The 15,598-nt window shown below is 35.0% G+C and overlaps 2 protein-coding genes across 4 annotated transcripts in view; both read right to left on the bottom strand.

Moving 5' to 3' along the window:
* LOC106956175 (G1/S-specific cyclin-D2-like) overlaps positions 1-5,449 on the bottom strand; it is a 73,136-nt gene extending 67,687 nt beyond the window's left edge. For 2 of the 3 annotated variants that reach the window (XM_015046834.1, XM_015046833.1), the window contains exon 1: positions 5,264-5,449. The gene's annotated coding sequence lies outside the window, so the exon portion shown is untranslated. The remainder of the gene's footprint in view (positions 1-5,263) is intronic. The other variant, XM_015046835.1, reaches the window with a different exon arrangement.
* Positions 5,450-8,940: 3,491 nt separating this feature from the next.
* Positions 8,941-15,598, bottom strand: part of LOC106956171 (ras association domain-containing protein 5-like) — a 52,053-nt gene continuing 45,395 nt past the window's right edge. Inside the window, exons 3-7 of the mRNA XM_015046825.1 lie at positions 15,274-15,381; positions 13,206-13,379; positions 11,874-11,961; positions 10,123-10,238; positions 8,941-9,283 (exon numbers count right to left, since the gene is read on the bottom strand). Coding sequence (XP_014902311.1) covers positions 9,134-9,283; positions 10,123-10,238; positions 11,874-11,961; positions 13,206-13,379; positions 15,274-15,381 — 636 coding nt within the window. The 3' untranslated portion in view covers positions 8,941-9,133. The remainder of the gene's footprint in view (positions 9,284-10,122; positions 10,239-11,873; positions 11,962-13,205; positions 13,380-15,273; positions 15,382-15,598) is intronic.

Genomic DNA, 15,598 nt, shown 5'->3' with positions numbered 1-15,598 from the left:
AAATGTAAACAAAAATGAAGTGACATCAGATTTTAATGTAGTTAATGTAGCCAAGATGGAAAAACAGAAGAATAAGAGGGGAATAACCCAGGCTTAAACTTGGAATTAATTACCTAAATTATTCCTAAAAAGTTACTTGCAAGTTGTCTTATTTTAAGTGTACGAAGATGTATGCACAAGAAACTAAACCAAAAATACTTAAGATTTTCTGTTTTTGAAGTGATGGAGATCACAAATAATTGATTTAAAATCCAAAAAGAGGAAAAATCAACCCATTGCAGACTGAAATCCAGTCTACTTTTAAAATTATTCATACCATTTGAACTTCTTGATTAATTGTGTTGGAAAAAATCTAAATAAAGCTAATGTGCTTCCTCAATTTTCTACTTAACTGTACAAGATTCCTTTGTAACTCCAAGACACTGATAGCTAGTTAGAGGCCAATTTAGATCATCAATAAATGACGTGATGCATGTCATGAATGAACCTACACAGCAGAAAATGAAAGAGTCTCATTAGTTCCACTTTGAGGCGCTGAATTAAACATCAACAGTTCCCAACAAAAGCATTCGTTTACGGGAATTGGAGGGTTTCTCTGCATGCATAGTATCAATAGAAAGAATCAGTATTTGTGTATTTTTGTTGTTGAATGAGGCGGAGCTAATTTAAAGTATAAACAGAAGGTGAGTGATAATCAGCATTTGGAAAAGCTGGATTTTTTTTTATCATCCTGATCTAAATGTTTGCACCTGCTGGGAGTGTTTAATGTACACAGTACGTCCATCTGATATGTTGTCATATAAATAATTAAAAAGTTTAAATCCACAACTGCCACATTATGGTTCATCCAGATGAAATGCTTCCTGTTTGAAAGGAATTAGCAAAAAAAAAAAAAAAACTTTAAGTAATTGTGATGTGTAAAAGTTTAAATTCTTATTTCTTAATATTTCCCAAATTTCAAAGTTTCCTTGGATGCTTTTTCATCCATTTGACATCCCAATAATATTAGTACTATTATGAATATTTAATGTAGAAAAAATATCTAATATTCTCATAGCCATTTTTAAGAAACTGGAACTCAACTGGGAATTTTTTCTTTTTAAATCCAAGGCATGAAAATTAAAGTTGTTGCCATTGACAAGCAAACACACCTTACATGAAAATTGCTTTTTGACTAAAAATCTGAAGTGTTAAAGTGGTAAGGACCTCTAAGAATATGTTACTGATTGAATATTTGGGTATTGAAGTATTTTATAAGAAAAATAAATAATTTTCCAGCAGTATTTGGGAAGTTGATATTTTTTCTTATTCAGTGCAAATACATAGCAGACCTTATAGATTTTTTTTTTTGTGCAGGGTAATTCCAAATTATTTGTGGATTTTTTTGCATAGGGCATACATGAAATATTTGAAAGAAAAGATAAAATATTTGTGTACTTAATTATGTCAAAGTCATGTGGCTTATAAAATCCGGACAGAAAGGGAAAGAAAAAGTAAAGATCCAAAGAAAACTTAAAAATGTCAAACTAAAGCTGGACGATACGGCAGGAAAACTTATCACGATATAAGCGGTTCACATCAGTTGATATCGATAATTATTGATTAGTATTTAATTTTAAATTTCGCCGTTTTTTTATTTTTAAGCAGTTGTGAGACACAGTGGCAAAACATTAAACTGCTGCTGCGCAAGTTACTTGACAGGCTGTTGCTAGGTAACCAAAGAGTGAATGAGTGAGTGAGTTGCTAGGTAACCGAAGAGTAAGTGAGTGAGTTGCTAAGTAACCGAAGAATGAGTGAGTTAGTTGATGCCACAAACCTTTAGCTAGCTGTGAGAAGTCAGTGGCTAAATTCTTTCCTCTGCCTAAATCTCCCAGAATGCTGTGCGGTTCTGGATCGGAGTTCAGTGAATGTTCCAAATACTGAGTTTTCCATCACACAGTTTATTTACCGATCTTGATCACGTGTCTATCTTAATTTATACTGTAATTGATTTATTATCCAGCACTAAAAAGAGACCTGAAGAAAACTTGAAAAACTGTTGATCAAAACCACTTTTACAGACTCCATTTAACTCAGGCTTCATGAATGCAACCCTCAAAGAAATGAGGAATGACGGAAGACTTTTTCACTCTGACAGATTACAAGACAGCGCAGAAAACTGTTTGCAGCACGTCGGTAATATGCGGTGGTCGGATGGTTTCCAGACTTAGATGAACAGCGAAGATCTGAAGCCAGAAACACTTTTGAAAACAGCTGACTCAGATCAAGAAACATCTCTTGCAGGCTGAAATGAGAAGATACCTCCAATCTGAGCAACACAGCATAGAGATGACTAAGCGTGGGGCCTGCTGCCTCTGGCACTGTGCAGACATGTTCCACTCTGCAGCACACAGAAACCATTTCACACGGTCCCCAGACTCTTGGCTAAGCAAGTGGGAAACTTCAGCAGCTCTGTAGAGAGCATTTATACTCTGTGGTTGACTGTGTACACTTGCTGCCTGGTGATACATCAGCAAATGTATGAAACATTAAAGCATTTCAGAACTAATGAGTTTTTCCTCAAAATAGCAGTTTACAAAAAAGGAGGAATAAAACGAACAAAAATCAGATTTTTTTTGTGGATTGTTCTCAGAAGATAAATGCAACAGCAGCATAGAAAAGGAAGTGAGTCCATTTGCTGGTATTCCCCTCAAATATCTGAGCTAAGCTTTCTCTTCAAACCCACCCCCAGTGTGAGTGTGTTCACAGTGTGTGGTCTGAAGGGAAAACTTTCCATGCTTTGAGGTATTATCGCCATCTCCTGGTCACCGTCACAAACTGCACCAGCTGTTTACATTTCTGCTCATTTTTAGTCACAGAAATATCAAACAAAACACAACAGATGATGTTCAGATTGGAAATTAGGAATATATGTCACGACAGACGTGATCAATACCAATAGATAATAGAAAATTAAATAATTTCACTGAATTTTGATGCAGAACCGCACAGCATTCTGGGGGATGTAGGCAGAGTAAATATTTTAGTCCAGGTGTGTTCAAAGTGCGGTCCATGGGCCATTTGCAGCCCTTGGAATAATCCAACATGGCCCCCAATTGAGGTTTAATAATGGTACAAATTTGAACTACAACACAAAATATGTTTTCTTTTATGAGCCACATATTTTCAGTAAAATATGGGTGTTTGTTTTAAGTTAACAATTCCTTAATATTGATGTAGTTGTACGTAAAATAATCTGGCATTAGAACAAGACACCTTAATGGGAATAAAAAGTTAAAACAAGCCCTTATTTTTGTCTTTTTAATGTTTCTTGTAAGTTAGCTTTGTTTTATTTCAAGTGTACTAAGATATTTGCACTAGAAAATAGATCAAAAATACTTGGTAAAATTTTGTGCCTTTGTATTGTAGCCCGACACACAAAGAAACACTCAAAAAGTAAAAAATAAACTAAACTTGCTTTTACTTACCTTTCAGTACTTAAATCAAGTAATGCCATTTAAACATGCAGTATTTCCAAAAACCAAAGCAGAAATCACAATAACCAAAAAATTGCAATCAAATTACCTGCCATTTTTAACTAGACAAAATATGGCCACTTGGTTCTGACAACTTGTTTGCAAAAAGTTTGGAAACCCCCGCATAACCAGATGTGGGGGGTTTCCAACACATCTGGCTATGTGTTGGAATTAACAGTTGGAATTAACAGGTTGTTGCTAGGTAACCAAAGAGTGAGTTGCTAGGTAACCAAAGAGTGAGTGAGTTAGTTGAGTAACTGGTGCAGCAGCAGTTTAAAGTTTTGATCTCATGCCTTTTAACTGCTTGAACTTATAAAAACAATGGCATGACGTGAAAACTGTAGATAAAACAAGAAATGAATATCAAATAAAACAGAGATAACGCCACAAATTAAGTTTAAAATATTATTCCTAAATTCTTATGATTCTTAGAGGAATGAAGTACACTAAAACTGAAATGTGTGTTTAGAAACACACATACACACATGCAGACATGATAGAGGAGGTAGATTTCCTCTGTTTAAGGTTCAAAAGTTTAACAGCAAGAAACACGCTGACTGTTAGACTTTAATCTTGACCAAGGAGAAGACAATAAGGCTTTGTCTAAAGATCTAAAGCGGTTTCTGTCAAACAACAGAGGATAAAAGCTCCATGATGTCAGTGGGAATCAAGCTTTTAGGGCTTTAAATGTTTTTAGTCAGATCTCAACTTTAACTCTAAAAGCAACTCTAAAAGTAGTCAAATAAAATGCAAGTCATGCAATATCTTGTTTTAGATGTGCATCTGTTTTTTTTTTTTTAAATAAGTGTTTTTCCGAAAGAGACTGCTCTAAATTAAAGTCAGATTTTCAAATTTTTAGACAGAAGAATGAAATGGCTATAATCACAGCACTGATAATGTAAGTTTTTAGCATTACAACGGGCAGAGATGCTAAAAATGTCGTTTGTTACACATTTTAAGTGCAGGATGGAAATATAAAAAGGTAGCCAAAAATCTAATCTCCATTTTGTCCGCTTTTTATGTTAAAGCTAGCGTTAGCATTAGCACAATATATTTTGTGAGATGAAGCACAAAATAATAAAAATTATCAGTTTAGGATTTGTACTATTTGGTTACAGTTTTATGTAAAAATACAACTGAACCTAAATCTCAAGTTTATTGTTTCTGTTTAAGCTAATGTTTACAGCTCACTGTACACGATAGCATTAGCAACAGATCCACTCTTGATAGGACGGAAGTAGCAAAACAATAAAAGTCTTAAGGAAAAAGAAAATTAGAGCCAAAAAACTGACCTTAATTTCAGAATTCTTACTTTTTCTCATTACTTTAATCTCAAAATGTTGATATTTTTATGTCATTAGTAATCTCAGAATTCTGACTTTAATCTTAAAATTGTCAAAATTGATAACATTATGGCTTTTTTTGGAGGCCCTAATCTTCTTCCGTACATTGATTGCTAAATAAAATTACCTCTAGCACTTAAAATACTTATAAAACACAAACTAAACTCAATAAATTGACCTGATGTAATCCTGAAGTATTGTTAGGTGAAAATACTTCAACTGGTGGATTCAACCACTGCGTGTCATTTTTATTTTAGCTTACTTAAAACACTAAAACTCTGTTTAAACCAAACCAGCTAGCTTTTAGCTTAGCAAGCTACCAGGACAAATTTATGATTTAACATTCTGTAAACTTCTTCAAATTTGAGGGTTTGGAAGTGTCCAAGTTACAAACAAACGTCTTACCTTTATCTTTGGCTTTCTTTCGTCTTCTTCCGTTTCTCTGCCCCACTAAAATAACTTAATTTAATGCCATAATCACCGTTCGCCATACCTGTCAGCGGAAGTCAGCCTGCGTCACAGTAAAGTGCAAGGATTTTAATTTAAATATCCCATAAAAACATCAGCTACATCTTAACATTATGGCTTATTTTATTATTTCATCCTAAATGTATTTCATAAAGATGGAATTTTTTTTTTTATCTTCAGATGAGGCTAAGCATTTAACTGTATCGCCCTCTAGTGGCTGAAGGAGTACCATGCATTTGCAGAAGTTGAAAATATTTATTTGCACTCAAATACATTCTAAATTAAGCACATAGTATTTTCAATATAACACGAACAAGTACTCCCTGATTTTATATATAATATATATATATTATATATAAAATTAAGGTTAATAGCGCATAACTGACCGCTAGATGGAGGCAAAGTGCTGCAATGCATCTACTGGAATCGTACATGTGCTAAAAAGGATTACGGTTAAATTAACATTTTGTAGACTCCCTCCTTTTGAATTATGTGTTTTTAACAAATTTCACTTGTAATATGAGGAGAAAATATAACTTTGGAGGTTTGGTTTCGTGTTTTCACTAATTTTTGATGAAGTAGTTAGGAAATTGAGTGATAAATGGTAACAGCTTGAAAAATATTATTTTTTTAAACAATAATCAGGAAATGAGGCGCAAAAAGTGAAGAGAAACAAATTCAATTAAAAAGGAAATAAAATAAATTTAACACTTAACATAAAACATGTAATTAATATCAGAACATCGCACAAAAAATATCCCAATAAACGTTAAGATTCAGCAGAGTGTGACAGCGGTTCGGATTAAACAGCAAGAATATTTAAAGATTGAAAAATTTCTCCTGAATTTAAAGCAACAACCAGCCTGGTTTGATGTCATAAAACTGATTATAAGAAACACAAAAAACCCAATAAATTTAAATTTTTTTATTCCATGCAGACTTTCACATCATTTTCAATTGAAGAATATGGAGGCAAAAAAGGGGCAAAAATACCACTTTGTCTTGACAAGAAATAGTATTTTAGAACCTATTTATCTTTCAAAACTGCTAATTAGAAAAACTTAGAAAGTAATGACCGATTTATGCATTTATTTTCCCTCTAGATCAGGGGTGTCCAAAGTCGGTCCTCGAGGGCCGGCATCCTGCACGTTTTAGTTCTCTGCCCTGGTGAAGTAACAACCTTTTCGTCTTGTCAATGTTCCTTCTAGGCCTTCTAACGAGCCATCATTTAATCCAGGTGTGTTAAACTAGGGAGAGAACTAAAACATGCAGGATGCCGGCCCTCGAGGACCGACTTTGGGCACCCCTGCTCTAGATGATGTTTTAACTGGTAAAAACAACTATTTCTCTGATTCACTTTCACAATTATTCAGTTACAGAAAAGATTCAAATTCCTAAAGCCCCTTTCTCCTTCCATAAACTAAACCCAGTGTTTGATATAAGAATAAATCAGGGTTAATTTACCCTTTAAATAAAACTCTAAATGTTATAAATCGTTCCCTGAATTGGGAAGAGGCCTCTGGTATCATTTTGCTCCTGGCAACAACACAAAAATATCTTTGGTTATAACAAAAAAGACAAAAAACAGCAGAAAGAATAAATCTATCAGATGAGCAATGCATGTTTGACACAGATTTAAGAAAATAGTTGCGGTAAATGGCCGCCAGAGGGCGTCATTGTACAGCAATCCCTGCAGCACCATCAGCGTGACGTCATTCAGCGTCAGCAGAGAAAAAACATCAGCTATCATAAATCCTTATGATTGTCTTCATACTCCTTTAAAGACTGATTGTGTGTGTGTGTGTTTTTTTTTAATAAATTCAAACAAAAAGCTCCCAAAAGTGGATAATTCTTACAATAAAACATCTCGGTAAAACTTTTCGCACCTTCTTTTTCTTAGGATTGTTTTTCCCATCCTCACTTCCTGTTTCTCTCTGGAGTATCTCAGCTTGATAAAAGGAGGTCAAAGCTGGACATTTCAACTTGACATTTACCACAACCTTATGTTTTCTTCCTTGTAAACATTTCATATTTCGTTCCTACTTCCTCAAACTCACTCAGTCGACTTCCAGAAACTATTTGCATCTTTTTCCTGCACAAACTAGATTTTCCTAATATCACTGAAAAATATTTCTACTAAATCTAACTTGATAAGAATATAACATTTTCTGCTAAAATATCTTTACATTCAGTACCCCGTGCTTAGATTTAGCTGTACCAGTTTGGAGGCCCATTCCTGTCAGTGCAAAGAAATAAAATGGCATATTTACTGTAAATAAAGTTTACGACTTTAAATGTTAAAATAATAAAAATGAACCTCAATTATGTCATAATTATGAGTTTCCAGCTGTAAAACTCAATATTATAACTAAAGCTCGCAATTTTAACTTTATATCCTATAATTATGTTAAAAGTGAAGATTATAATCAACACTTAACCATATTTGATGTCATAATTTTGTGACAAAACATCAAAAGTAGGAATCTGAAAGTTAAAATTAAGACTTAACCACTCACAATTTGCACAAAGCACACAATATTTTGCTTTGCAAAGGCAGCAATGTGCTTCCATATGTTTGAAGCGTCTGGTTATGGAGACCAAAATGTGCCAAAATCAATGTTATAAAAACTGACTCAATTACATTTCATAAGGTTTCAAATATGAACCCGTAATGTATCACTAATATTTCAAAATCTAAAACTATAAGCGGTAAGTATAACAAGTCAAAGAAGTGATAAGGTTCTGAGCAAAATATACTTATATTCCATAACTTTTCAGTTTGTTTTCTAAAAAAAATATGCTAAAAATAAATAGAAAAACAATGATTTCTCACACAAAATATTCAATAATCATTGATAGTGATGACTTATCTTAATATTACAGCTAACTAAATTATATACGAAAATTAATGTTTTTAAGAAGTGGTCAGACTCTACCGTCATGCCGAAATTCAAAGAAAAAGACAAAAATGACAAACATAATATTATACTAAAAAAAAACAAATGTAACAAAAAAAATTCAAATATTTTATATTAACATGTGGATCTTGTATTTTTTTATTTCTTTAAAAATAATAAAACATAAAAGCAATTTAAGATATTTAATATAAACCACTTCTTTAGGTAAAATAAATATATAAGTTTTTTGAGTTTGGCACATCTGGGACTCCATACTTTTTTGTAAAAAGCTACTTTTTTTGTAGAAATACTTCTCCATTTCCAACTACATCCCTACATCCAGTTTACCCTTCTCATTTCTCAGTTTTTGTTTAATTACACGCATCTGAGTCACTCATCAGCTAGTAAAAGCCCTGATAAACTATTCTCTGTCTGTGTCAAAAACACGTCTGTCTCCTCCTCGAAACGAAACAAAATAAGACTCGCTTTTTTAAAAAAAGAGAAAAAAAAATAAAGCTTTGCCCATATAAATTAAGAAAAAAAATATTTACAAACCTTTAAGACAAAGGCATTAAATTAAAAAAAAATACAGCCTCTAGTCTTTCACTAGTTAAAATAAAGTGAAAGAAACAAAAAGGAATCAAGATAAATTATGACAGCAGAAGAAAAAAGAACGAGGGATGGTTGAGAGGAAATAATGTGGCACGTGAATGGATCTTTGGCGAGTGAAGGAAGTCTAAAAGTTCATTTATTTTCTTATTTGTTCTTCATGTCTTTTATCCAAACCATCCCTCCGTCCAGGTGCTGCTTCCTTCCGTGTTCACAGCCGTCCCTCCACCAACACGTTCACCTCCGAGGAGATTAACGACAGAAGAACAACGTCCGTTTGGTTTGTAGGAGGGCGAATCCTCTACGAAGGCGATCCGACCGCCATCATGGCCTCCTGCAGTCTCTGGCGGCAGACCTCATAGCGGCGAATTATCGCCTCCTTCTGCTCCTGCTCTTCTTTGTCAAGTATCCGGAGAAAGTTTCGCAGCTCTGGGATGGAGAAGGCGTCCCACTAGAGAGGAAAATACAGACGTTTATGTTTCTAACGCTGCAAAGACTCAAAGTGTTTCAAAGTGATTTTATGTGATGGACAACAACAAAGACGTGGAGAACTAAGAAAAAGGAAGGTTATGAAAATCTGAAAAGTGTAGCGTACACGTTTTTTAAAGGTGACCTATTGTTCTTACTTGAACAGGTCAGGATAGGTCTATGGGCGACACAAACATTTTTTTGTACATTATTCTTAGATGATGAGATTTTACTCTGCCGTTTTAGGGCGTCTTGTCACTTTAAATCATAATAAGCTATTTCTGGCCACGCCCCCCCAAACGCAACGTTTATACCCGCACGTAAAACTGGCTGCAGAAAACCGTACATCTTTGAAAAGCAGAAGTAGAGCCTCCTGCACAACCAGCAATAATACAGAAAGTGGTTTCTGATAACTCTTCCAGCAGCCATTGTACAGCGCACACCAGGAGAAAACCAGCTGACCAAACATGCTGGAGCTCAGCTTGGCTTGCTAGGTAACAGGCTGAGCTTGCCTGGGGTTGCTACGTAACAATGAAGTGCCCATGGAATGCGACTTAACAAATGTGAGGTTTTTGAAATGGCTTATTTTCCAGACACCAAAGAACATCAACTTTTTGCCCTCTACAAAAGCTAGAATATATATTTTTTAAGCGCTGGGGTTGTTTTTAGAAGCAGTTGAGACCCAAATAGAAATATAAAAAACCCTAACAGGTCCCTTTTAAGGTTGAAATGAAAGAAAAACAGGAAAGAACACAGAAGACGACTGGGAAGAACAGGAAAACAAAGTGGGAACAGATTTGGGAAGAGTCCAGCTGGTCGCACCATAACTTCTCCGGTCTGTTGTTCTCTCAGAACGAAGCTGAGCGTGTCGAGGTCGGGTCCGGCCACCAGGCGAAGGAACAGCGGCTTCTCAACATCCGCCAGCTTGCACACATACACTGCAACACACAACGGAGGGGGAGGGGGGGGTAAACATCAACACACATCCATACAGGTGCTGCGGTATAAACACACCTGGATGGGTGTGGCACTTTAACAACCACCAACTCTATGAGAAAACGGGGACAAAGTTCAACATCCAGCTGAAATGTTGAAACCCTGAATCATTCCTGTTTGCTAATTTCTAAAACAATTGGTTAATTTCTTGGAATTCAGAAGCTTAAATACAGCAAAATGACATTTAAAGGTTGTTTTTAAAAAACGTGATGATGTAATTTCTTTTAAAGCTTCTGATTCACAACATCAGGGTTAATTGGAGCCACGCCTCCGGATTTATTTAATGGCAGAACTTCAAACATAATGCCTCATTGTGTGACATCTTGGGAAAACAAACAGAAATAAACCAAGATATTAGACATCAGTTCTGGCTCAAGTAAAATTTACATCTTACAGATGCCTAAAGGTGCCACACTGCAAAAACAAAAAAATCTTAAAATTATGTTTCCCTAGTTTCTACTGCAAATATCTTAGATTAGTTGAAATAAGACAAAACAAGCTTACAAGTAACATTTAAGCAAGATATATGACCTTAATTTAAGTAAATAATTCCTTAATTTTGATGAAAAAGTTCTAGTTTCATCTGCAGATTATTTGAGTTAGAACAACACTTTTCCCCATGTTGAAAGTAAAATAATCCTCCAAAGGAACTAGTACTTTTTATATCAATATTAAGGTACTCTTTCCGTAAAACAAGCTTTTATTTCCTTTTGAAAAGTTACTTTTAAGTTAGTTTTGTCTTGTTTTAAGTGTACTGAGATATTTGCACTAGAAGCTAGAAAAATACTTGGTAGGATATGGTGTTTTTACAGTGTATTTTGATTTGTTCAATTAAAAAAAGCTGGGTTACCTGACCCAGTTACACCGATTCTGTCAGGAGGAATGGATCAAAATTACATAAAATTATTGAGAGATGATGGTAGAAGGGAATTCAAAACGTTTAACTCAATTCATAGTTTAAAAATTATCCTAAAATAGAAATTTAGCTTGATTTGACACCAGACAGTGAGGGAAAATATAGATTAAGCAAACACTGACAACCAATGTATAAAAATTCAAAACATTCCTTCCTAAAACATTCTTCCATCTCATGCCCACAACTCAGTAAAAATGTTTACTTTCTAATTAAAAGTCAAATTGAAGCCTTTAAATTTTACATGCATATCTGTCTAGACACGGCCTTTAATTAGCAGACACGGCTTCACTCCCGTAATTATTGTAAACCAAACCAGGAGTGGCATAAAAGAAACTCCACAAATGCTTATAAATATTCTACTGATAAATAACTTTGAAGATAAACATCTGAAAGCTCATATTGGAGGTTTGTGGGTGATAAAGTGTCTCCTCAGTCTGAGCTGTTAACTAGACTCAAACAGAGGTGAAATCCTACACCGTGTGTGTGTGTGTGTGTGTGTGTGTGTATTCCTGGGTATCCCTGGTGTGTTGTCGTAGTTGAGTGAACCCTGTGGTATTCAACTCGAGGGCGAGGCCTCCACACATCACAGCTCAAGCATCTGATACTGCGTCCGGCATGATCGGCATGAAACTGCATCTGCGAAACGGTGAGGAAGACTCACCCTGCTCGTCTCTACGGCAACGCTTGTAAAGCGCGTACTTGGCCGGGTTGTCTGCCACCGTGAACTTCTTCAGCAGCGCCATGATCACCTGAACGCACAAACACAAAACGTTACTCATAAACACTTTACTAAACTACAACGATTTTACAACTTTAGGTGAAATTGTGGATTTATTTTGGGAAACCCTCCTAAATATTTTCCATCTTAAAATGCACCAGACTCAACTGTCCAGATTTTACTAGCTTAATATATTAAAATATATAAATATATGCAACATATTAAGTCAAGGGGGCTTAAAACAGTTACACGCCACACTTTTCAGATTTTTATTTCCTATAAAGAGTATTAAAATATTTTTTTCAATTCATAATTATTCGCCGCGTTGCGTTAGAGCTGAAACAATTAATTGTGATTAATCAATTATTGACATAATAGTAAATTAATTTAGTAATTGATTAATTGCTAAAAGACTCAAAAAAGGCAATTTGCTGAAATAATTGCTGCTCTGAGTGTGTTAAGTGAAAACTTTACAAAAACTATATACATTTTGCATTTAAAATAAAAAATGAATCCTTTATCTCTACATATGTTTTACCCAAAACTCCTCAAGTTATGTAATTTTAGCTTCACTTGGTTCAAATTCACTAAAGGAAAGGGTTAGGGTTAGGATTAGGGTTTTTATAATGTTTATAAAAAGATAAACATTTTATGCCTGTTGCATTTCAGGCATAAAATGTTTATCTTCTTATTTAAAAAGAGAATTTAATTATTTGTTTATTAGTCTCTTAATATATTTCTAGAACTGCACAAAAAGGTTTAAGAGATTATGTAAAGAAAATTGAAGAATATGTTAATTTTTAATCAGTTTAATCAATTAATCGTCAGCATAATCGATTATTTAAAAAATTCATTTTGCATATAAAATAAGGAAAAGTCTTAGTCTGTAAATACGTTTTACCAAAAACTCAAGTGTTTTTTTAGCTTTACTTGGTTTAAATAACTGTAAAAAATTCCTATTAATGCACCTTTTGATATAAAATTATTAATTGGTGATTCAGAAACTTCCCAAGTGAACAGCCCTACAGTTTATTAGTATTAAATTTATTCTTGAATTGTGGTTAGAAGGCCACAAGAAATCAGTCCAGGACCTTAACTTGAGCACCGAACTATCAGATCTATAGAGTTTGGAGTTTAGAGTTTTGCTGCCTTTCATTTGGACTAAACTTTCTGTTTTGTCTCTCTGACCTTGACTTCACCTCATGTGTCATCAGATCCTCATTAAATTTCCCAGGTGGCTGTGAGCTGAAAAGTGCGTCTGTGTGCATTCCCCACCTGCTTGACCGTGTTTTCGGAGCTGATGTGGAGAGTGTTGATGACTCCTCGCGGTAGATAGAAGGCCTCCCCCATCGTGGCTCCTCCTGCTGCCCTCTGACCTCCGCGCACTGTCACCGGCCGCCTCAGATCCATCATGACCTTGACGAAACCAGTGTACACACCAGTAGGGTTCTGAAAGACGGACAGTTACAACGTCAGCTCAAAGCTGCAGGCGCGAGTCTCGGGGGTTTGCCATCCAAGACAAAACAGGAGTAGAGATAAAAATCAGAAAAAAGAGCAAAGACAAAATAAGGTGTGGCAGCAAACCGCTCTGGTGACGGTGAATATTTTGTTACGGGAGTGAAAAGAATGCGGTCCGAGTCGTTTATTTTAGCCTCAACATTTCCAGGAAGCAAGGAGCTCAAACCGTGAGGATCTGCCGGTTTTCTGTCCAAATCATTAGAAATGGGGCTGCAACTAATAATTATTCTAATAACCAATAATTATATTGTTTATTCTGACGATTAATCGGATAAAAATAATAAGCAAATTCAGCAAATTTTCATTTAACCTCAAACTTTTTTTTAAATATAATATTAAATACTTCAAAAAAGTCAAATAAAACTAAATATTTTTTTATAAGAAAAACATTTTATTGCCTAAAATTCAATAATGTGGCATTCTTTCAGTGATTTCTATTGGTTAAAACATTTACAGACAAAGGCGTTTATATCTTAAATGCAAAGCGTACATTTTGTACAGTTTTGTCTCAATTACTGCTCTGAATATTTCTGGGATTTTGAGTCTGTATACTGCAGTTAATGATAATCAATTGGTAAATTGGTTACTTATTATTTCAATAATCGATTAAACACGATTAATCCAATTAATGCTTTCAGACGTAGTTAGAAAAAATGCAAATCACTGCACTTCCACTGAAAAAAATCTGAAAACAACTTTTATAGTCTTTTTATTCCATGCAGCTACAATATTTAATCTGAAATCCAAATGTTTTACTTCACAGAAGCCTGAGGCAAAACTCCTTATAAAAGTTTAGCACCACCATTTTAGCAGTGAACTTCAAACACATCTGTCAGTGCCAAGGGAAACACTGTAGGGGAGAACAATAGCAGGAATAACATCACGGTCTGATGTGAGTGTTCGGGAATGCAGGGAGCAGGAGGGAACCGGCCTTAACACTGAAATACCAGCAACAACCTGGAACCTCGAGTGTGAACTGTTGTAACCTCCTGCACAATCCACATCTGCTGAATCAAAACACAGCGCCGTTTAGCAGCAGAATTAAAAGTTTTCAGCACTAATTCAACTCCTTGAACAGGTTGGGATCAATCTATGGCCCATATAAAACATGTTCATTACAATTTTTACAGAAAATCGTTCTTAGATAATGAGATTTTGAACGATAAAACGCTCGTCTTATCCAGCACCCATGAAACCAACTGACCAAACATGCTTGTGTTCCACTGGCGTTGCTAGGTAACAGGCTGGGCTTGGCTGGGGTTGCTAGGTAACAGCACAATTCCCATGGGATGTGATGTTGCTTTTGAGAGTTTTTGAAACGTTTCATTTTCCAGACACCAAAAAACATTAACTTGTTGCTAAAATACAGCTAGGTGGTTTTTTTTTATCATTTTGGCTGATTTTAGAAGCAGCCGAGACCCAAATGGAAGAAAAAATTCAAAATGCCTCTCATGAAAACCTTTCTATATTTTTGGAGTGCTGGTTATTTATTTTACATCAGCTGTTATCTTCCTAAAGTTGTTGTTTTTTCATGTTTGATCAAGCTTGAGAAGCTATTGGTGTATTTAAGTATGCTACAATGGTGAAGAGTTATCAAAAAATAATTGTAATTTAGTACATTATGTCTGTGTTTTTAAAAAAAAGAAATGTTTTAAGTAAATTTAGAACTGTTTTTCTTTATTGAACTGGTACATGGTGCATCCCTGCTATTTTTAATACACAAAGACAAAGGGCAGCTTTAACTCTCTTCACACAGGATAACATGTTAAGATAAAATGAGAAACATTCTTCATGTTTAGCGTCATACGGTACGGTATCCACTCACCAGCGTCATTTTAAGGTAGTCTCTGGTCAGAGAGTTGTACTGGTCAATTTTCTGCTGGATTTCCTCCCTGCTGAACTCCGTCCGTACTTCTCGTTCCTTCTCCACATCCTTCAAGAGACGGGAAATAAAACGAAAACGTGAGCCGCCAAGTGTAGAAATATACCAAATCAATCCAATCAGACAACAATAACAAGGCACATGGACAACTCAATACGAGTCATTTGAGTTTTTCTTGCATTAGAGGCAACATGTGAAAGGCCTTTCTGCTTCAGGGTCAACCCATGACCAAAATCTCTTAAAAATCAGCCCCATGCTAGAAGACTGA

The sequence above is a fragment of the Poecilia latipinna genome, unplaced genomic scaffold (assembly GCF_001443285.1).
Source record: "Poecilia latipinna isolate Pla-1442-1.1 unplaced genomic scaffold, P_latipinna-1.0 Scaffold794, whole genome shotgun sequence".
NCBI lineage: Eukaryota > Metazoa > Chordata > Actinopteri > Cyprinodontiformes > Poeciliidae > Poecilia > Poecilia latipinna.
This window is presented reverse-complemented; position numbering and strand designations above follow the sequence as displayed.